We start from the raw sequence: 22,594 nt of genomic DNA on the forward strand, positions 1-22,594 counted from the left end.
TTTTTGATACTGGACTTTGTTATTGGATTATCCCTGGACTGAAAACTGACTGCTATAACTGTGTATGACTTGGACTGCTTGTTGGACTTTGCTTAACCGTTTACTGGAAGTAAATACCTACATTTTACTATACAGTGTATCTGTGTGCTGGTTGTGTGTTATTCTTCACGACTCTCACTACGTCTCCCTGTGTGCGCTCATTCTCCTAAAGGGGAATTACCTCAACAGTATTCAGCCGGTTCTGACCAGTTCTGGAGAACCGGTAGCGGAAATTTTGAGTAGTTTGGAGAACTGGCAAATCCCACCCCTGACTGGCCCCACCCCCATCTCTTCTCTGCCTCCCATTGAGTCCCAGCTGATCTGCTGGGTCTCCTTTGGTTGCCCTGCCCAGGAGAACGGAGCTGGAAAGCAGGTTAGTAGGCTGGGGAGGGAATGGAGATTTGGCAGTATCTTTCCCCTGCCACGCCCACCAAGCCACGGCCACGAAGCCACGGCCACAGAACCAGTAGTAAAAATTTTTGAATCCCACCACCGCCCCCACACTCCAGGCTAAGCCAAATGCATGTCAACCGTATTAACTCCCGGAGGCTGCGTAATTCTCATCCAAACCCCAGCCGTGCTAAAATAACCATTCTAACGAATGAAATTTCTAAAGCAGCTTGAAAAAAACACAAGGCCGGACAAGCACGAGGCATGGAATTTTTTATTATTATTATTATTATTATTATTTTTAATTGATTGCAATGCGAACAGGCATAAGTATATTTTTTTTCCTTTTTTGTTTTTTGAGTTCCATAAAATCAGATCGAAACTTTACATAAAGGTGCATGCTTGTAGAACAGTGTGGAATATCTCGCAAACATGAGCAGGTATCAGTCCATGAGAGAGGTGCTGAGCACGGTATACAAATGGAGATTTTTGCAGCATCCAGAGCTCGGAGGAGGTGGAGGAAAAGAGGGGGGTGGGGTGGCGGCGGCCGCTTGAAGCATTTGTTATGATCCGAACACAGCTCCTTCCTTCCCTCCCTCCTTCCCAAGAAAAGGTTTTTCCTGGTGTAGGGGTGGAATAGGGTGGGGTGGGATGCTTGTTTTCCAAGAGGCTATGAAATCATAGAGGGTCTCCTGCTTGAGCGAGGGGGGGGGGTTGGACTGGAAGACCTCCAAGGATCCCTTTCCAACTCTTCTTATTCTGCTAAGGGGTGGCAGCCACCAGTAAAGTAAAGGCACATTGGGGAGACAAGGCAAAAGAGGAAGAGGAAGAGGAGAAGGGTATAAATCTGCCAGGAGACGGGCACCTCTAAGCGTTTCAGCACGGCCTATGTTATAAGGTTGCTGTTTCCAGCCCCCAAATTAGGTCTTCCTTCATCCCGCAACCCCCCTTTTTGGCACACCAACGTGTCGAAAGTCACAGAACAACAGAATCCGATTTGCCCAGTCTCCACACAGCTGTTTTGCACGGGATCAACCTGGATTAAACTGCCTTGTTTCTCTTCTGTTGGGCACCCATGATCCTGTCGGAAAAGACACATGGTTTTGCTCAACGAAGCGAGATTGTTCACGAGACAAAAGATGCTTCGTGGACACCATGGGACACGCCGGACCAGGAAGGTGGGGGAGAGAGAGAGAGAGAGAGAGAGAGAGAGAGAGAGAAAAAACCTTTGCTGTGAAAGTGGATTCTTCACTTTTGCTGCTGCTGCTGCTGTTGTTGTTGTACACGGGAGAGAAATCGGAGGCGCACAAGGAAAATAAAAGGCTGTAAACATCGTTTGGTTCCTTAGTTTTGGCGAGGAGGAAAAGGAGGCAGCAGGCAAGAAACGGATGAGGTCCCTTCTAAAGTTCTGATCATCTTTTTTTCAGGAGAATTCGAGAAACAAAGATTTGCACAACAGACTAAGCGCAGTCCAGCCACAGCCACAGCCAGGGAGATATACATATGTGTGTGTGCGTGCGTGCGTGTGTGTGTGTATCAGCGGCCCCCAAACTTTGGGGCACCGTGGGACCAGTTCCGTGGAGAGAGGTTTTTCCATGGACCGGAGGGGGCCTGGTTTCGTGTGCTGCCTGCATCCCACGGATGGGTCTCTTCGTTCGTTTCCGTGGGCCCGTTTCTTGCCCCGAGTTGACGTAGATAATACAGCAAACCAAAGCCAGCTCAGTTTCCTGTTAGCAGCAAAGGGTGGCCAGTGGCTTAGCCACTTTTTCAGGACAACTCAACCACAAGTCACTATGGCCAGCTCGCTGCGGCACAACTTGCTGTGGCACCATTCGACATGTGTCAACTGTTTCATTCAGTCACTTTTATTCTTGGTGACTCTGTTTTTGTTGAAATTACTGTAAGCCTCGTATTTCTGGATTGAGTTTCTTTTTTATGATTACTAGTCACGTGTCAACTCATAAAATATTCCTATGCCTGTTTTGATAGTTGCCATTAAAAAAAGGGGGGGGGGGAAATCTGGAAGAGCAGTTGAAAGCGAAAGTACATTCCAACTCTTTATCTTTAAAAGATTGTAACTAAAATACCAGGGTTTTTGCCGGCGAATATATTTAATTGGAGAACGTGAATGATGACACCCAGCCCATGAATTGTGCTTAATTGGAGAATGTGATTTATGACATACCCAGGGGGGAGGGGGGGCATACGGAAATGACGTATGCCGGAGTTGGTTTCATCCAGGGCAGTGCCAGTCGGTCGCCTCTAATGAATCCTTTGAAGTTTTTTGAAGTTTGGCTTGAGAATCATGATTTAATTAGGGCGATTGCTGGAATCCTGACACCACGGTTCCATCGAAATTCATTTCACTTTTATGTTTGTTGAATTGTCCCGAGTTGTGCCATAGCGAGTTGGCCATGGTGAGTCATCCTATTCCACTTTCAACAGCTGCACTTTGCTTTTTTTTAATAAAAAAATCCCTGATTGCAAAACTAAAACTAGAAACAGCAGTAGCCCAGCTCGGATCAGAACCACCAATAGATGGGATAGGAGAAGCTATTTCCCTCCCCCTGGACAAGTGTATAAGGGGGAAAAAATTGGATATAGAAAGACAAGAGTTGCAGCTAGAATGGCCCCATTTTCCTAGCCACTCTAGCCTCCCAACTCTTTTGTTGCAAGGTGTCCATAAGGACAATCTTTCCATCCAGGTCCAGATGATTCAGAGAACCAAGGTTAAAATTAGTGGATTTATGACTGAGCTTGGTTAGAACATAGCTTCACATTTCAGGCCTGGCAATTGGTTGGCTTAGTGAGTTGTGCAAATGCTAAATTCCTTGATGGATTAGCTGATCCTCATTGACGGTGTTGGTATAATGCTCTTTTCTTCTAGCGCGCTTCCCTCTTTTTTTTTTCCTGCTCATTTTTATTTTTTCAACTACAGAAAAGACTGATAATCCATAGAGGAATACAAGTAAGGTAAACATACATACAGGAACAGCTTTATGTAAACTCACAATTAACCAGCTTGCGCTCCAGACATCCAAGTGATGTGTCTGCTTTAAAAGGCAACATCTAAGCAGTAGTTGTGTGTCGATCTGGGAAAACGCTAACACAGTGCAAGACATGATCTGAACCTATCACAGTGTGGTGGTTTGAATTTTTCTCTTCTTTTTCAGTTTCTTTCATTCTTTTTCCTTTTTGAAATATATATTTTGAAGGCAACAAGCTATTATTTCTTCTTTGATCACGAAGGCATGGTACAATCAAGAGTTTAGGAAGGCATGAATGGGGATAGAACTAGAATGTAATGTACAGAGGACTAAAAGGTGTTTCTAAAATGTAGATGACACTGCACAGAAATTTAAAAACAAAACAACCTAGGTCTTCAGTTCACAGAGGCAAAGGTGGCCAGTTCATTTTCCAAACAAATCACAGTCTCAGAATTTAGTGTCATCTATCAGGATGTGCAAATTTAGAATGGCTGACTAGGATGCGTTTAGACCTCACATCCAAAGTGGCCAGTTAATTTCCCAACCCAACTACTACAAATTCAGCATCAGTCCAACTACTGGATTCCTCTCCAAGTATTACTTTGTCCTCCGTCTACGACATTTGTAGTTTCTCATCAACGAAGGTTAAAATTGCTGTAAACTGCCATGGAAAAAAATGCACCCCAAAAAGAGAGAGAGAGAGAGAGATGGGTTTTGCCACGAGCCCTTTTGCATATCCTAACTCCAACCCCCCACCAAGTCTCTACTGCCTCCCCCAATGCAAACTGCACAAATGTGCGCAAATTGTTTTGGATATTTGACAGGGCTCCAATCTGGAAGCAAGAGGGGGTGTGTGCAAATAAGGGGAGGGAACTGTCCCCAACAATGACAACATCCTGAATTATTTTCCCTGTTTCCAAACTCAATTCCGCTGCCCGGTTTAACCAATTTCCCAGCCATCGATTTTAGGGGTCATTTGGTGAAGAGGCTGAAAAAAGGACCCTCTGTGCTTTCTGTGAGGATTGTGGAAGCCTCTCTGGCTTGTATTTATGGTTCAGAAGAGTGGATGTTTGGGCAGCGTTGCCTAACGCAGGGCTCTCTGTCTCTCCAGCACAAAGACAAAAACAATTTCAGAGTTACTGGGAGGATCTGCGGTCCGCTCATCCTTTCGGACATCCATCCCTCGTAACTCTCAAGAAGGGAGGGCTAGGGTACCACTGATTCTTGGTGAAAGCTTTTCCTGCTTGGTAACCGCTTGGGTTTTTGTAAACTTGCCAGGGATGGGAGAGGAGGAGGAGGAAGAGAAGCCCCGAAGAACACAGCTACATTAAGACAGTTCGAACGGAAACACGGCATGCTGTGTATGAAAGTGCGGAGAGGCTGCTCACGAGCAGAGATACAGGTGGGGAGGGGTGTGGGGGGTGGGGTGGAAAAGCAGGCCATCTCCCTTTCTCCCCATCCCTTCGCCAAAGACAACGGGACAAAAGGAAAAAAAGGAAGAAAGAAAGAAGAAAGCGAGCGGATGAATTCGAAGCCAATCGTGCTGAGTGGACGGGCAAACATCTCTCGGGCATGTCCCCAGAAAAGCCAGCCCTCCATCCCCGAAGTCCCAAAATTTGCAGAGAATGGATCGCTAAAAGAAGGGATTTCATGCAGCCCCTCGGCAACGGCCTGGTCCAGGGCGAGACGCAAGGACGAAAGACGGTGGCGGTTGCTTTCTTTCTTTCTATTTTTTTTTTGGCAGGAAAAATAAAGCCACTGGCAAGGTTGTTCAAAAGCCATTGCGCTTCAGCAAGGGTTGCTCCAGGAAGAAGGCGTGAAAAGAAAAAAAAAAATGACCACAGGACAGGGATATGGGAGGGGCGGAGGGGACGAGAGAATCCGCTCCATCGTCCGTTCGCTTTTTTTTGTCACCCATCGTCCGTCGCACCGGTAGCCAGGGCTTCCTTCAGGACACAATAACCAGCTGAGACACGGGAGAAGAGCAAAAGTCGTGGACTGCCGTGTCCCTGGAGGAAAGGGAGTGGAGGCAGAGTGGTCAGTTTACAGGGTCCAGGGGCCCTCCCTCAGCCTGGAACCGTGCAGCAGGAGCTGCTGGGGACCGGACTGGCTTGGCATCCCACCTCGGACCCCACCGTCCCGGTTAGGAACAAAACGCCCTGGAAGAAAACTGGCGGTTAGGACTGGCGTTAAAGTGTTTCCTCGGAGCATCAGGTGCAAACCTCGCTGGTCCCCAAAATGCTAAATTATGCCCAGGAGCAGAGGTGATTTTTCAGCAGGTTCTGACCAGTATTTATATGTATGGTATTCAGCTTTGTTGGGGTATTTTCCCACGTCATTATAGTTGTGCTTTTAAAGTTGTAGCAACGTAAAATCAGTAAGATACAACACAGGAATCACATCAAGACTGCCTTCAAAACAGACAGAAAAATAGCAGCCATCCTAAGAAGAGATGACTCCACCTGGCAGTCAATTATCTGGAAGCCTGCACTCACAAACAAAAAAGTCTCCACACCACAAGCCAGGCAAACACCTGGGCACAAACAGACACTCACCCCCCGATACCTCCAGCCCAAACACACCCCAGCCAGCCACCCAGAGGAAACCTAGCTTCCTAATAAACGATAGCTGGCCATTCACCCGAAGCCAAGCTGCACTAAAAATACACAAAACACAATGTTGCCAGCCAATCAAGACAAAAAAAGCCACAAAACAGACAGAAGATACTAGAAACACCAATCAAGCATAACACAGCAAACTCCAAGACCAATAAACACAGACCAAGACTCCCAACCAATCAGGAGGAAGATAAAAAACATTCTAACACAGCACAAGGCTAGCACCAAATTTAAAACAGAAACGGCTGCAAAAGCCTGACACACATGACGAACACAATACAGAAGCCTGATGATGGCAGATGAGATTCTGCCGAAAAGTTGCCGCAACTTTAAAAGCACAACTATAATGACGTGGGAAAATACCCGAACAAAGCTGAATACCATACATACATACATACATACATACATACATATACACACACACGCATACACACACACACACACGCAATATATATATAACACATTGTATAAACCTAAGAAGTTAGGTCAATTAAGTAACCCAAATGAAATATGCTGTGCAAAACAGCTGGAGGGCCTAACTATTGACAGTGTTGTTGTGGTTCACTGGCTGCCTGTGCAGACAGCAGTGGAATCAGATAGTGAGGAAGAATGAGGACCAATCTGGAGAGGACTTGGACAAGGGTCCCGCATCCGACACAGAGATGGGGCCAGGACCATCTGGGAATTGTGTGTTGACTCTGGAGCCTCTGGAGTCTGGCAGCAGCGAGGCAGAGGAACAAGGGAAGCCAGCGCGCATGTGCACAGAGCTGCTAGAAGGCAAGAGCAGCTAAGTCAATAGGGGCCACTCGGGAGTAAGTCTGGGAGGTGATTGCCCTTCCCATAAGGTAGAGAAACCTTTGCAGGAAGCAACGTTGTTTGCTCTGATCAGTTTGGACTCTGAAAGCTCCATAGTGAATTTGTTCTCTGTTTGGTTTTGGAAAGGCTAATTGGGACTTTGGTCGTTGGCAGCACTTCAAGTAAGATAAGGAAGCCTTGGTCAGAACAGGTGGCTTTAATCCATTTCGATATGGATTAGGCAGAATCGGCTGGTTGAAATAGATCCAATTCAGTGGCTATCAGAGGTGGTATTCAGCTGGTTCTGACCAGTTCTGGGGAACCGGTAGCGGAAATTTTGAGTACTTCGGAGAACTAGCAAATCCCACCCCTGACTGGCCCCACCCCCATCTCTTCTCTGCCTCCCATTGAGTCCCAGCTGATCGGCTGGGTCTCCTTTGGTTGCCCTGCCCAGGAGAACGGAGCTGGAAAGCAGGTTAGGGAGGTGGGGAGGGAACGGGGATTTTGCAATAAGCCCACAAAGCTTTCCCTTGCTGCTTGTCTTTCTCAGGAGCTCCTGAGAGCCCCCAGCAGCCAACCCCTGCTTGAAATGCAACAGGAACTCGGGAAGGCTGGGAGAAGATCGGACAACGCAAAACAGGACATTTGCACACGTTCATTGGTCACCTCCTCACAAAATAAGAGCAAGAAGATCATGCAAAAGAGAGAATGTCTCCAAGATTCTCTTCCCCTTCGGAATAATTTCTAAAGCAAAACTCTTGTTCGTCAAAGGATGTGAGATCTGGCAGGAGAAATGCAGGAGGATTTCCGAACCATCAGCCCCCGCCTACATTTTCTATGACAGTCGAGCGGCATCTCACTTCGCTGCTGATCCCTCCAAACTATTAAAGGCATCCATTTCCTCCCCCCACCATCGAACACATTTTGGGGACCCGGCAGCCTCAGGTGAGAAGGAACGTTTCGCAAAAGCCGAAAGAGGCACTCACTCATCTGTGTCTTTTTTGCTTTCCTCGATCTGCGCGATGGACTCGGATCGGAGGCGGTTGGTCACTTCGTATGTGCGTAGAGTGACTCCGAAGATATCTTCGTGGTATCGGTTGTCATCCTGCAAAATGATATGTTTGTGGGGGAGGAGAGAGAGGGGAGGGGAGAAATGAGAGAGAGAGAGAAAAGAGAATGAGAGAGAGAAGGAAAGAGAAAGAGAGAGAGGGATGGAGGGAGGGAGAGAGAGACAAATAGAGAGACAGAGAAGAGAGAGAAACAGAAGAAAGAAAAAGAGAGAAAGATAAAGAGAGAGAAGGAAAATAGAGAAACAAAAGAGAAAGAGGAGAGAGAGAAAGAAACAGAAGGAAAAGAAAGAGAGAAAGAAAGAGATAGGAGAAAGAGAGAGAGAGAGAGAGAAATGAGAGAGAAAGAGAGAGGGAAATGAGAAAGAGAGAGAAGGAAAGAGAAATAGAGAAGTAAAAGAGAGAAAGAGAGGGAGAGAAAGAAACAGAAGGAAGAGAAAGAGAGAAAGAAAGAGATAGAAGAAAGAGAAAGAGAGAGAAAGAAAAATGAGAGAGAGAGAAAGAGAGAGAGAGAGAAAGAAAGACAGAAACAAAGGAGAGACAAAGCGAGAGAGAGGGAGGGAGGGAGGGAGGGAGAGAAATCAGCACCTTTTCCAATGGCAAATTTTATTAAGGCCAAAGATGGCAGTTTACCAAAGTTTATACAGTAAAATAAAAATAGTTTGTTTAGAAAAGTGCTACAAGGCTCCTTTAGATGTTTGGCTATTGCAGGCTAACCTGGCTGTCCTCCCGCAACATTTATCAGGAAGGTAGAAAATCCACGCACACAATTATATTTCTGCCGAGGAGAAGAAAGAGATTGCAAAAAGACAGTCCTCGAATTACAACCGTAATGCAGCCTGCCATCATGGTCATAACTTGTGACAGTCGTACAGCAGGTCTGCAATATTGCTCTTTAACCACGGTTTTACCAGAGCTTTATGCAAGGAAGGTTGAAACACACAATGGGAATTGGCCAGAGGTGGTATTCAGCAGGTTCAGACCAGTTCTGGAGAACCGGTAGTGGAAATTCTGAGTAGTTCAGAACACCACCACTGATTGGCTCCGCCCCCAACTATTCTCCGCCTCCCATTGAGTCCCAGCTGATCGGCTGGGTCTCCTTTGGTTGTCCTGCCCAGGAGAACGGAGCTGGAAAGCAGGTTAGTGGGGTGGGGAGGGAAGAGGGATTTTCCAGTATCCTTCCCCTGCCACGCCCACCAAGCCACGCCCACCAAGCCACACCCAGAGAACACCTCATCCACCAAGCCACGCCCGCAGCTGATCGGCTGGGTCTTCTTTGGTTGCCCTGCCCAGGAGAACGGAGCTGGAAAGCAGGTTAGTGGGGTGGGGAGGGAAGGGAGAATTTTCCAGTATCCTTCCCCTACCACGCCCCCAAGCCTCGCCCCCCAAGCCACACCCAGAGAACACCTCATCCACTAAGCCACGCCCGCAGCTGATTTGGCTGGGTCTTCTTTGGTTGCCCTGCCCGGGAGAATGGAGCTGGAAAGCAGGTTAGTGGGGTAGGGAGGGAAGGGGGATTTTGCAATAACTTTCCTCCTGGAGTGGGGAGGGAAGGGAGATTTTTGCAGCAGCCTTCCCCTGCCCCGCCCACCAAACCCCGCCCACAGAAGCAGTAGCGACATTTTTTGAATCCCACCACTGGAACGGCGGCTCACCCTCAGCTTGCTAATGAACGCAATGCCTTCCTCGGCTGACAGCTTCCCCTGTTCCTGAACGATGTTTTGGATGGTCTTGAGGACGTCTCCAGCCATGGTGACATCACCGCACACGTAGACGTGGCCGCCCTTTTCCTTCAGGGCTTTGTAGACGGAGCTCGCCAATTGCTCCTGCAGTATGTCCTGCACATATTTCTACAAGAAGGGGGAAAAAACAACAACAGTTTTCACAGCACATTGGCCGATATCGTCCTTGACAGTCGTTCAATGAGCCACACCAGATTTTTACAACCCTTTGTGGTTCAGTGGATCATGCAGCCGTGGAGCAAATCCAGCTTCCTCCCCCATTGACTTTGTTTTTTTTTTTTAAATTTGTCTCTTTGGCACGGTGTGTAGGCGTTGTTTATCTCCACGTGCCTGTCGATGGCCGATTTGTCTGAGTGACAGACTTCTGGGAAATGATCGGGAGAGTCTGCTTGGGCTGTGGATAAGGCAGGGTGAATTACCTTTGGTTTTTCTGGCTCACGAGAATAGGCCGTGAACAATTCCTTAAACACCCCGCTGCTCTTGGCCATCAAAGTCTCTTCTTTGTAAATGTGATCGATCTTGGATTGTCGGCAACCGAAGACCAGTGTCATGGGGCACGGTTTCAGCCCTAGTGAGAAGATTGGGAGAAGGAGGAGGAGAAGGAGGTTTTTTTTTTCCTTACCAGTCATCTCAACACGGAACATAGAATAATATGAAGGGACTTTGGAGGTCTTCTAGTCCAAAGGCTAAAGCAGGAGACTCTATGCCAAACGGCTGTCCGGTCTCTTCAGAGAAACCCCCAGTGATGGAGCACCCTCTGGGTTGCTGTGGTTCTGGAGGTGTTGTGGTTCATCGGCAGCAGGTGTGGTTGCCTGAGGTCTCGGAGAGTGAAGACTCAGACGAGGGGCCTGCGTGTGTGATGCAGGGATGGGGCCAGGACTATCAGGGAGTGGAGTGCTGCCTTCGGAGGTTGTGGAGGCTGGCAGTAGCCATGAAGAGATCCCCGAGGAGCCTGTGCGCAGCGCGTGTGTGTGTAGGGCTGCTAGAAGAGCCGCTGCAGCAGCAGGGGCGACTCGGGAGTAAGGCTGCAAGGTAATGGCCCCTCCCTGAGGAGATGAAAAGCCAGCCGAGAAACCGGAGTTCTTTGCAGCAAGCAAAGACGTTTTTGCACTCAAGCCTTGTGGATGTTCAGAATATCTTGGTTGGTGTTTGGAGACTCTTTGTGTTGGAATTATTGCTTAGTCACTTTATCCGGTGTTCTTGGCAGCCTTGCCAAAGCTTGGCAAGGCTCTTTCTTATCGGAGCTAATTGGTTTGAAGCAGCCTTTTACCCGTGAAGGAACGGGATTAGTAAAGAAACATTAAAAGGTTGCGCTGTTACCTTTGTCTCGTGTTTGCTTCCTTGGAACCAGGTTTGGCTCAGAAAAGGTTGATCCCCTCTTCTCCATGACAGGCCCTGAAGTACTAGAAGACTGGTACCATCCCATCCCTAGTTCTTCTCTCCATTAGACTAGACATATTTATTTCCCTCAGTCGTTCCTCAGATGGTTTTCCTCCAGACCTCTAATCATTGGGTTGAAGGCAGTATCTTCTAACCCCCTCTGTATATTGATTCCACACTGGCTTGGTTTGTACAGTCCTCTAAACCCAGGTTAACAAAATAATATATATATATATCACATAGATTGCCTGAACAAACCAACCAGATGACAGCTCAGATTGATAACCAGGTTCATAAAAATTCCTAAGGCAATAGTTGGGTTCCTACAACATTGGGACTTAGAAGCTATCAAACCACATTTTATCTTAGCCTACCATGATATACAAATTAATCCAGAAAGTCCAATTGCTTGTTGAAAAAAAAAACAAAACACCTTTGGCACAACCATGACCTGGATAGTCGAAAATCTCCATAGAAACTCAACTAAATGTTTTAGAAAACCTCAATGACCAATCTTTCCAGATAGCACAGATGTCTTTGTCCATGGGAAGCAACACCTAAAGTCAGATACGAACACCCTTCAGAATGTGGTCTAAAATTGCACACAACTATGTGTGGAGGAAAAGAAGAGAAAGAGAAGGAGAAAGAGATCCAAAGCCAAGAGGCAGTTCCAAAGAGATTTATCTTTTAGCTCATTACTCATGCGTGCCAAATATATATCCTCTTCCTGAAATCTGTTCTGACCCAAACCCTTTTCCAATAAAACAAACACGAACCAAAGGGAACATAAGCCTTTTAATGATTCTTACAAATCCCCGGTTAAAAGGCTGCTGAAAACTAATTAACTTTGATAAGCACAAGCCTTGCCAAAACTGTGCTAGTCTGCCAAGAATGACAGATAAGAAATATTTCACAACACAAGAGTCTTCAAATACCAACTTAAGATACTGCAATGTCCACGAGGATGGAGTTTCAAAATGTCTTTGCTTCCTGCAAAGAACATTCGCTTCACAGCTGGCTTTTATCTTCTTGAAGGAGGGATCATTACCTTGCAGCCTTACTCCCGAATCGCCCGTGCTGTTGCAGGTACTTTTTCCTGCGAGCAATCCCGCATGCACGTGCACTTGGCACAGGCTCCTCGGGAAACTCCTCATCGCTGCTGCCAGCCCCCGCAATCCCTGAAGGCAGCAGTCCACTCCCCTAATGGTCCTGGCCCCTCATCTGAGTCCTCGCTCTCCTCACCCATCCGCACCTGCTGCCGGCTAACCACAACAAAATCGATTCATTTGCTACTGTTGCATGCCATCTATCCATCAAATTTCCCCAAATTAACCAACCTTTATGTTTGAGATCAAAGAGCCGCTGTTGCCAGAAGCTGCGAAAAGGTGCAATTCCAGTTCCAGGGCCAATCAGAATGCAAGGAAGTTTGGGATCTTGTGGCATGTGAAATCCAGGTGCTCTGGAGGAACAAAACGGGAGTTTCACTATCACCCCACAAGCTGGCATCCATCTTCTTGCATCAGGAGGTCATGAAAAGTAGACTACTCCGAAGAGAGAGAAAGTGCTTCTGCCTGTCACCGCTGAGAAGGTTAGAGGCAAACTATGTTTTATTTTTGGGGTGCCTTCCAGTCCAGTGTGGACTTGTGGCAACTACCTAGACCAGTCCCTGCAGCTTTCTTGGCAATGTTTTTGGAAGTGAATTAGAATAACAGAGTTGGAAGGGACCTTGGAGGTCTTATAGTCCAACCCCCCTGCTTAGGCAAGAAACCCTACACCACTTCAGATAAATGATTATCCAACTCTCTTCTTAAAAACTTCCAGCATTTACAACTTCTGGAGGCAAGTTATTCCACTGATTAATTGCTCTAACTGTCAGGAAATTCCTCCTTAGTTCTAGGTTGCTTCTCTCCTTGGTTAGTTTCCATCCGTTGCTTCTTGTCCTGCCTTCAGGTGCTTTGGAGAGTAGCTTGACTCCCTCTTCTTTGGGGCAGCCCCTGAGATATTGGAACAAGTGGTTTGCCATTGCCTCCTTCCTAGGGCTCAGAGAGTGGAACTGGTCCAAGGTCTCTCAACAGGCTTTGTGCCTAAGGCAGGAGTAAATATATCTTGGGTCTGCATTAAATTGGATCTCTTGTGGAATCTAGTTGCCAACCCCTCCCCCCCCCCAAAAAAAAAAATCAAGTTCTACGAGGAGTTTAGGTCAGAGTAACTGAAAGTCTATGCATTGCCTTCCCAGCGTGCAGCTGAATTTTACTCCCTAAATGCAGAAGATTGCAACCCTAAACCAGTCTTTTACAGCAGTGGTAAGATGTGTGGACTTCAACTCCCAGAATTCCACAGCTAACTGGCTGGCTGGGGAATTCTGGGAGTTAAAGTCCTCCATGCATCTTAAAGTGGCCCAGGCTGAAGAACACTGCTTTAGAGAACGCCGAAGGTGGAAGAAAATATTCTATTTTAATCTGAAGTGAAACATTTAATAACCATCCAACTATTGCATGAATATACCTGGAGAAAGAATGCTTTCACCATCCCTAGGGAATTGATTCTATGGTTGAAGTTTTGTAAGAACCAGAATCTCCCGTTATAACTTAAGGACATAAAATCACTTTTTTTCTGAGGCTGTTGTAACTTTGAACCATCATTAGATGAATGGCTGTTAAGGCAATGACAACCTGTAATTGCCATTTCTGCTTTGACCAAAACACATCTGGGAGTCTTCAGCCAAAGGTTAAATAACAGGTGAACTGACTTCCAGCATTGTGGTCAACCTAGAATCAACTGGGACTTGAGTCTGGAAAGTTCAACGGTATTCAAAACAGACTGGCACCAACGTGGCTTAGTTTTGTTTTTGAATCTATACTTTACTCCATCTTACCCTCTAACGAAGCAGGGCACCACTTCATCCTCCTGTATCTGGTTAAACCAGGAAGAACATACCCCGTGGTGTATTGGGCCTTCTCCATCTAGGAAAAGAGGCAAAAGGTGTTGGATAATATTTGGTGAGATTCCAAAATCATTTAAGCATGCATTATATATGTGTGTGTGTATGTATGTATGTATGTATATATGTGTATGTGTATTACATCCCTACAGCCACCTTGAACATTAGAAAGTATGTATACATACATACATATATGTGTGTGTGTGTATGTATATATTTGTGTGTGTGTGTGTGTGTGTATACAGAAGCCTGATGATGGCAGATGAGATTCTGCCGAAACGTTGCTACAACTTTAAAAGCACAACTACAATGATGTGGGAAAATACCCGAACAAAGCTGAATACCATACATGTAAGTACCCGCAAAAACTTAAGAATATATTTAGAGGGGGGGAGGGAGGGAGGGAGGGAGGAGAGAGAGAAACTTCCTAATGTTCAAGGTGGCTGCTGTAGGGATATAATCTACAAACACTCTAGGCAATGATACTATGGGCGTTATAAATAGGCTTATAAAGTGCATAAATACTGTATTTACAGTATTTGGTATAAATACTACGTTTATAGCGTTTATATCATGTTTTGGATACATCCTTTTGGGCTCTAATATGAAGCAATGCACACCCCAAATACACGGAAAGAAGCTATCTTCATCATAATATTATCAGTTGCTTGGATTTGCAATGTACGTCTGTCTGGGCTCTGTTTCTTCTTCTGTCTCCCAGTTGATGTTCACCAGATGCTTCCAAACCAGGACCTCTGCCAAAACTGCCCCCCCACAGATGCAACACACTCTGCAGTCCATCAAATGAGAGGCCAGAAATGGCTCTCCTGGCAACTTTGCTTGTGATATGCTTTTATCTTTAAATTTGAAATGAAAGGCTAATCTCCACCGAGGACATTGTGCTTGGCAAAATTATGCCGTTATCCTGCACTACAGTGGTGACCTTGGGCTTGGAGACAAAGGCTAAGGAGGAAAGAAGGTTGATGAGAAAAACACCAAGGCTCGGTGAGCATCAGGGATCCTTTTCCCCAAAGATCTCTCACCTCAAAGATCAGAGGAATAGAACCTAGCAGGAGACACTAACCTGGCCAAGTGGAGCTCTCCATGGTGCTGATTTGTTTGAATGTGTCTTAGTTCTGCGGTCTCCAAACTTTCCAGATTGGCAGGCTGCTGTGGTGTGTGTGTGTGTGTGTGAAAGAGAGAGTGGCAGGTCCACACGCATGCACAGCTCCATTTGTATGAGCAGTGTGCTCACACCCTCCATTCACGTGAATGGAGCTTTGTGCGCAAGCACTCTCTGTATTCATGCGTGTGAGTGACAGGCATTTATGCGAGGGGCAGGCATTTGCACTCCCACAAGAAGTTCCACTTGTGAGAGTGGAGGGCACTTGCACTCATGCACAAAGCTCCGTTGGCACGAATAGAGCTTTGTGCGCAAACGCAAGCATCCTCTACTCATGGGAGTAGAGCATCAGGCATGCACTTGCCCATTTCTCCCATTTCTCCCATATCCCGGTTTTGAACAGGCTGTGGGCCGGTAAGAGGGGTGGGATTCAAATTTCTTAACAACCAGTTCTGTGGGTGTGGCCTAATTTGTGGGTGTGGCTTGGTGGCCACGTGACTGGCTGGGCATGGCTTGTATGTAAATATTGTAAATATTTATATAACTATTGCATTTTTTAAAATAAAAAAGCAACTTTGACCCCAAATCAGGCAAAGCAAGCAGGCAGGCAGATTGAAGTTGCTCACAGAATCACAGATTCACTTAGAGATCTACCTTTCTGCAATCTGCTACCTGAGCCTGCACTGAAAAATAGAAGCTTCAGTCCTTAGGAAGGTTCAGCTCTGCTCTTAGATTAGCTACAAAGCAAGAAGTCCAACGATTTCCTGCTTTCTAGCTAATCTAAATCTCCCAGCACAATTGATAGCAAACGCAAGCAAGTTAGATGGCACGCATGCCAGGTAAAGAGTGAGTGGGTGAGGCGGGGCGGGGCGAGGCAGGGTCAACCAGTGGTGCCACTTGCCGGTTCTCTGAACTGCACAGAACTGTAACAACTGGTTCTATAGAACCGGAACAACCCGTTCAAATCTCACCCGTGGCTGGCAGTGGGCTGCGGCCTGGGGTTTGGGGATGCCTGCCTTAGTTTCTTTACTATACGTTTCCGAACAGAAATAACCAACTCTTCGTTTTGCAAACGATCTCCCAAGAAGCCTTATCATGTTAGGCCAAGGCAGTGTTCTTCATTTGGTTGGGGCTTTGCTTGGGTCTGATTCTGCTTTCCAGGCCACAGATAGCATGGCTTACCTCTGGTGCGATAGGACACCACAGCCACTGTGAGGTGGACTTCATCCTGGTACATGTCTGGGGAGGAACTAATGGAATAGTAACGGGGTTGAAGCAAAGGGAGTTGGGTTAGCAGGAGGGTTGAAGGCATCTGCACGGATGGGAATTCTTGCAGCACTTCTACCATGGTGGGGTTTTTCGACCACTTCCATTCCTCATAATCCTGAAGACCCTGTGCGAAAGAAAGGAAGGAAGGAAGGAAGGAAGGAAGGAAGGAAGGAAGGAAGGAAGGAAGGAAGGAAGGAAGGAAGGAAGGAAGGAAGGAAGGAAGGAAGGAAGGAAGGAAGGAAGGAAGGAAGGAAGGAAGGAAGGAAAGAAAGAAAGAAAGAAAGAAAGAAAGAAAGAAAGAAAGAAAGAAAGAAAGAAAGAAAGAAAGAAAGAAAGAAAGAAAGAAAGAAAGAAAGAAGGAAAGAAAGAAAGATGTGAGTTTATCTCCAGGCAAAAAAAAAAACCAAACAAACCCTGGAGCTTCCTTTGTTGAGTAGAATCCTTACAGCCAGATTATCCACTCTGAACAAGATCTTCTCAAAGGGATCAACAAGAGACATGTCCCGAAGCAGACAAGAGGCAAGCACAACTCCAGTGTGCGCTACATCTGAAAGAAAAATGCTTTACCCTACTTTATCTTCCAAGAATCTGACTTAATCCTCTTTTAAAGCTACCCCACATCTTGGCTCCGTTCCCACAACATGGACTGGCATTCGAGATATGAAATGGGAGCTTCCAAAGAACAAGGGACCAGCAAACATTTCAGCACTGAAACATCAAAAAGTTGAACAAATCATTCTGTTGCTGATCCTTCCATCTGGGGAGGTAGCTTTGCATAATTACAACAACCAGCAACTCAACTTGGACAGGTCAACGAGGAATATTATGTGGGTACCACACCTTTGGGCCAGTGAGAAAAAGAACTAGACATAAGGACAGTTTTTCCCCATCACTCTGCTAAACAACTCATTACCACAACGCTGTCAAATTACTTAGTAAGACTGTATTACTATTCTTCTTCTCATCCTTCCCATTACCTATCTCTTCCCACTTATGACTATAACCGGGTTGCTTGTATCTTTACAATTTATATTGTTTTATTTGTTTTCCTAGTATGTTTTGATTGCTTATAACCTAGGGCTATCACTAAGTGTTGTATCCTATGATTCTTAATGAATGTATTTTATTTTTTCTTATGTACACTGAGAGCATATGCACCAAAGACAAATTCCTTGTGTGTCCAATCACACTTGGCCAACAAAAGGATTCTATTCTATTCTATTCTATTCTATTCCATTCCATTCCATTCCATTCCATTCCATTCCATTCACATGTACCATTTTGAACCCTACATTATATATTTTCCAGCAGTTTTGTACAATACCTCGGCCTATAATCTGTTTCTGGGTTTGCACAAGATTCTTAATGACAACATAGGCAGACACTGGTTTAGTTTGGAGTTTGATGGAAGTGAAGCCACAATTTATTACACCTGGATACCGTAAACCTTTCTGCTGAGATTTGCACTGTGACTTTTGACCCAAAGCATGCAGATTTCATAACTGTGTCAAAACACGTGTCACTCATGTCCACGGAACTATTTTCCACGACTCCATGCATTTTCATAATGGTTCTGTTTTGCGAATGGTATCCTTTGCGTGATGATGTCATCACACGGATGACATACATACCCAGCCACGCTCTTTTCTAATTTACGGGCATTCATCCCATCTCATAATTAGTCCATTCAATCAAGACGTCACTGTAAACTTAGAAAATGGATTCCTCCCGCTCCCCAAATTGGGTGAAGACAAATTATCCCAGGAGGCATGATGGATGAGATGGAAGACACTTTTGCAAAGTGGCAGCTTAAATCAGGTCAGACAAGATGGCCTAATTATGCATAATTAATAATAATAAGGCTTAAAATTACAAAGGGCACTTCTGAATTGCTTCTAAAAATACTGTAGTTATTAGTGAGTAGTTTTGCATGAAAAAAATTTATGACTATGTGATCATATTATTATTTTAAAAATCTAAGTTATTCTATAGAAAATAGGTGAACAGAAAGAACTAAGATAGTGCTTGACTTACAACATTCGTTTAGTGACTGAAAAAAGTGACTTATGATCGTTTTTCACACTTGTGACCATGTAGCATCTCCCATGGTGACATGTGACCCTTTTGTGACCCTCTGACAAGCAAAGTCCATGGAGAATCCAGATTCATTTAACAACCATGTCACTAAATGACCAAATGCAATGATTCACTTAAAAACTGTGTTATTAACAAATATAATTCTTCACTTAACAATGGTGGCAAGAAAAGCCGTAAAATGGGGCAAAACTCACTGAACAAATGTTTCACTTAGCAACATAAATTTTGGGGTCGTAACTCGAGGACTACCTGTATTCCCCAAGAAAATTATTCAAAATAAAATAAAGAAAAAGAGTCAAAGGATCATCTCCCCCAGTGAACAAAACCAACAAATAAAACAAAGAAGAACCAAAATAAATTAAAAAAAGACAGACATCTAAATTATATCCTTTAAAAAGACACCATCTTAATTTAATGAAACAAGTAAAAGACAAACAAACCCCCATTAAAATTATACAACTTTCTCCAGTTCCTTCCTCGTGGCCCCATTTTTCAACAGTGTATTAAATCTAGAGCAGAGTTCGAGAACGGAGTTTCTCAGTCTTGCCGACTTACAGATGCGTGTGGACGTAGGCTCTCGGAATTCTCCAGCCAGCCCTGAAGTCCACATGTTTGAATGTAGCCGATGCGGGAAACGTGGGCGCAGACATGCTAAACCACGAATGTCCCAAACTTGGCCACTGTAAGACTCATAAGACTTCAACTCTCAGAACGCTGGCTGGGGAATTCTGGGAGTTGAAGTCCACGAGTCTGAGTGGACAAGTTTGGATATTCTAAATTATCTAAATTATCGCCCAGATGCTCTGGACATTGTGGAAGAGAGGGAGCTAACCAGGGGTGGGATTCAAAAATCCCAGCAACCGGTTTGCTGCCTGGTTGCTGGGTGGGCATAGCCATGGTGGGTGTGGCCTACCAGAACTTCCGGGAGGGTCATTTTTTGCCTTCCCCAGGGTCCGGAGGCCCTCCAGAAGCCGAAAATAGGCCTGTTCCTGAACTTCCGGTTTGACGAACCAGGTGTAGATTTAATATCCGGTTCACCTGAACTGGTCTGAACCGTTTGAGTCCCATCCTTGGAGCTAACCAAGTTCCACACTGTCCATCTTCACCGCTGTCTTACCATGCTAAGAACTTGTAGGCGCTTCTTCTCCTTCTCGTCGGTGGCCAGTAGGGCAAACTGCTGCAGCAGAATGGGTGTGGGAGGGGTAGTGATGTCCAGGTAATATTTGAATGCTTGGAATATGGTACAAGGAGGGATGCGGTTCTCTTCGGTCCAGTTGCTGATGGTACCTGAAGATTCAAACCCCATGTCACAAGTTCACGTTAGGTCCCGCTTTGGAGACCCTCGCGTGCCTTAGAGCCCTGTATGCACGGAGGATGTTACCTAGCGTGGTAAAAAGAACATCTGCAGGAATGCAACCAAGTGCAGAGACTACCAAGATCCTTGCGGTTCAACCCTGAGCTACAGATATCTGTTGCTACTGGGCCAGTTCTGGCCTTCCAGTTGGGAATCACTGATGCTGTAGAGAGAGTGAAAGGAACAGGGGTCTCTTATTAAAAGAGAGGGGTGTTGTCTGCCTTTTAGAATTTCCTCTAGACTAGGTGCATGTCTCTTGTGCATGAGCCATGGTGGCACAGTGGCTAGAGTGCAGTACTGCAGGCTACTTCTGCTGACTGCTGGCTGCCTGCAATTTGGCAGTTCAAATCTCACCAGGCTCAAGGTTGACTCAGCCTTCCGTTCTTTCGAGGTGGGTAAAAGGAGGAGACCCAGATTGTTGGGGGCAAGAGGCTGATTCTGTAAACCACTTAGAGAGAGCTGGAAAGCATGGTGAAGCGGTATATAAGTCTAAGTGCTATTGCTATGGCTATCAGACAAACGAGCAAATTAATCTGTTATGACAATCCAAGACCAAATCACCACAGTTAAAACAACCAGAAATAAATTGAGAATACCAGAACATCTCAACAATTAAATAAGAGGCCTATTTTGGTCATTGGATCTCAACATAATAAAATATTTATGACTTGGGTGTTGATTTTAGCTGTTGTATATGTGAACTTTTAGGAAAAAATTCCAAATTGGCTTGAATGGCCAGGTGAGTTTATCTATGATATTAAAGGTTGAATTAGTTGGGAGCAAAGTTTCTTGTCAGATCTATGACTCAGGACAACCAGTTCTAAGGTTTCATTTTCAAAGTATAAGGGGATATAAAAATGTTGGCTGATGATATTGCTATGCATCTCCATTCTAGCAGTTTTTTTGTGAAGAAAGTTTGAAAATATCATGAAAGTAAATGGAAAACATTTGAGCCGTAAGTAATAAGAGACTGGCTATGTTTCCACTTAAAGAGATGGGGGGGGGGGGAAATAAGAAAAAACATGGATTCATAACAAATAAACCCACATCAAAGAAGATTTACAAAGAGAAAATTAATGGCGAAACAAATCGTTTTCCTTGGTGCAGAATTTATATCCTTATTTTTTTTAAAAAAATAGTTAAGTATGTTTTTTTAATTTAAAACAATGAGGCATAACTGATCTTTTATTTGGACTGCATATGAAATAAGCAACTACTATGACAAACTCCCATTCTGATAATAATTGGGCAATATTATTACTACCATCCTTAAATTTCTCCTTTTGGAACGGGAGATGTTACAAAATTAATTTTAATGTTAGCAAAACCTGAGGCCAAATCTTCCGGATGGTTTGTTCTTTATTTTTCAACTGCTTTTATTCTTTTTTTTTTAAAAAAAGTATTCTTTAGTTATGTTCTTTTTTAAAAAAAAAAAACTTCTTAAACAAAGACAAAAAGAATGACACAAGGGCTTCCCACCTAAAGCTGTAGTTCTCTCTTCTAGAATTTCGAGTTTTACTAGCTGGTTGGTGGGCGGGGCATCCTCCAGCCTTTCAATCAAGGTGTTGACCAAATCTTCATGGTTTCCCGGAAATACTCCCAGGTGGTCCCCGGGCAGGTAACGCAACCCCTGCTGGCCGTTTGTGTGAAGCCGCAAGAAAATGGTGGAGCGGCTAGAAAGAAGGGAAGGTTCAAGAACACACTGTCAGTCTTCAAAACCAAGAAAGTCACACTGAAAAGCACACAGAATAACAGAGTTGGAAGGGACCTGGTAGGTCACCTAGTCCACTCAAAACAGTTCCCTTTATGGTCCCTCACCTATGGACAGAAATCTTGAGAAATTAAAGCAACTACTTCTATTATTGAAGATACACTCCGAGAATTGCTAAGGCGGAGTTTTCTTTACTCTCTTCCTCCCAACCAAACGATCTGAGTTTGCTGTCTTCTTGGTCTTCTGGAATGCAGCTCCTCCCTCTTGGGAATCCAGACTGCATTCCACCACACGCACATAAACATTTCTGTGTTTACACACCGCCTATGGCAGAGTTTAAGGAGTTACCATATTCTCCTTTATGAATATACTAACTCTATACTTGTGCTTCGCTATGAGACAATGTGGTCGGGCTTAGTTTTTGGGAAGGAAAATAAGGGGGAAAAATTCTGTCTCTGCCTCCCAGCATCCATGGTTATTCATCTGGCTAGCGTCCAGTCAGTGTGTGAGAGAGTTGAGGGCTGTTTGGAAACTGAAACAGTTACTTGCTGTGTGAGCAAGAAGGAGACAGCAAGGAGCCTGGGCGTGGCTTAGCTCAACTGTTCTGTACTAAAGCTGCTTGGTACTGTAAAACTAAAACTGAAACTCCTCCCCTCTGCTTGTGTTTTGCATTTGGAACATATTTTTTTTCAGGTGGGGAGGGGGAGTTGAACTCCTTAGCATCAGAGCGTGTTGATAACAATAATATAGGAAATACTAATAGCTCTGATGGTCACTTCAAAAAATCCTTTCTTAGTGAGCCCCAGAAGCCAAGAGGAACAGAGGTGCCAAATTTCAAGATTGTAGGCTTTACGGTTCTAGAGATTTTGTGATGAGGCTTCTATATACACAGACGAACACTATACAGAAGCCTGATGGTGGCAGATGAGATTCTGCCGAAACGTTGCTACAACTTTAAAAGCACAACTATAATGACGTGGGAAAAGACCCAAACAAAGCTGAATATACATATACATACATACATACATATACATATATAATTTATTTATTATCTCTGGTCTGTAACAATCAATCTTTTGCT

The 22,594-nt window shown here is 45.0% G+C and overlaps 2 protein-coding genes across 3 annotated transcripts in view; one reads left to right on the forward strand and one right to left on the reverse strand.

Moving 5' to 3' along the window:
* Positions 1-3,614: 3,614 nt before the first annotated feature.
* The window catches only part of NOS1 (nitric oxide synthase 1), a 99,020-nt gene continuing 80,040 nt past the window's right edge, over positions 3,615-22,594 (reverse strand). The window contains exons 21-29 of one of the 2 annotated variants that reach the window (XM_026718614.2): positions 21,282-21,475; positions 19,566-19,735; positions 16,265-16,475; positions 13,894-13,981; positions 12,356-12,477; positions 10,058-10,206; positions 9,552-9,746; positions 7,816-7,934; positions 3,615-5,425 (exon numbers count right to left, since the gene is read on the reverse strand). In XM_026718614.2, coding sequence (XP_026574399.1) covers positions 5,365-5,425; positions 7,816-7,934; positions 9,552-9,746; positions 10,058-10,206; positions 12,356-12,477; positions 13,894-13,981; positions 16,265-16,475; positions 19,566-19,735; positions 21,282-21,475 — 1,309 coding nt within the window. In that variant the 3' untranslated portion in view covers positions 3,615-5,364. Of the gene's footprint in view, positions 5,576-7,815; positions 7,935-9,551; positions 9,747-10,057; positions 10,207-12,355; positions 12,478-13,893; positions 13,982-16,264; positions 16,476-19,565; positions 19,736-21,281; positions 21,476-22,594 lie in introns of both variants that reach the window. The other variant, XM_087913261.1, reaches the window with a different exon arrangement.
* The window catches only part of RFC5 (replication factor C subunit 5), a 315,947-nt gene continuing 307,654 nt past the window's right edge, over positions 14,302-22,594 (forward strand). The window contains exon 1 of the mRNA XM_087913264.1: positions 14,302-14,310. The gene's annotated coding sequence lies outside the window, so the exon portion shown is untranslated. The remainder of the gene's footprint in view (positions 14,311-22,594) is intronic.

Source organism: Pseudonaja textilis, chromosome 15 (assembly GCF_049901715.1).
Source record: "Pseudonaja textilis isolate UNSWEBS1 chromosome 15, rPseTex1.2, whole genome shotgun sequence".
Taxonomy (NCBI): domain Eukaryota; kingdom Metazoa; phylum Chordata; class Lepidosauria; order Squamata; family Elapidae; genus Pseudonaja; species Pseudonaja textilis.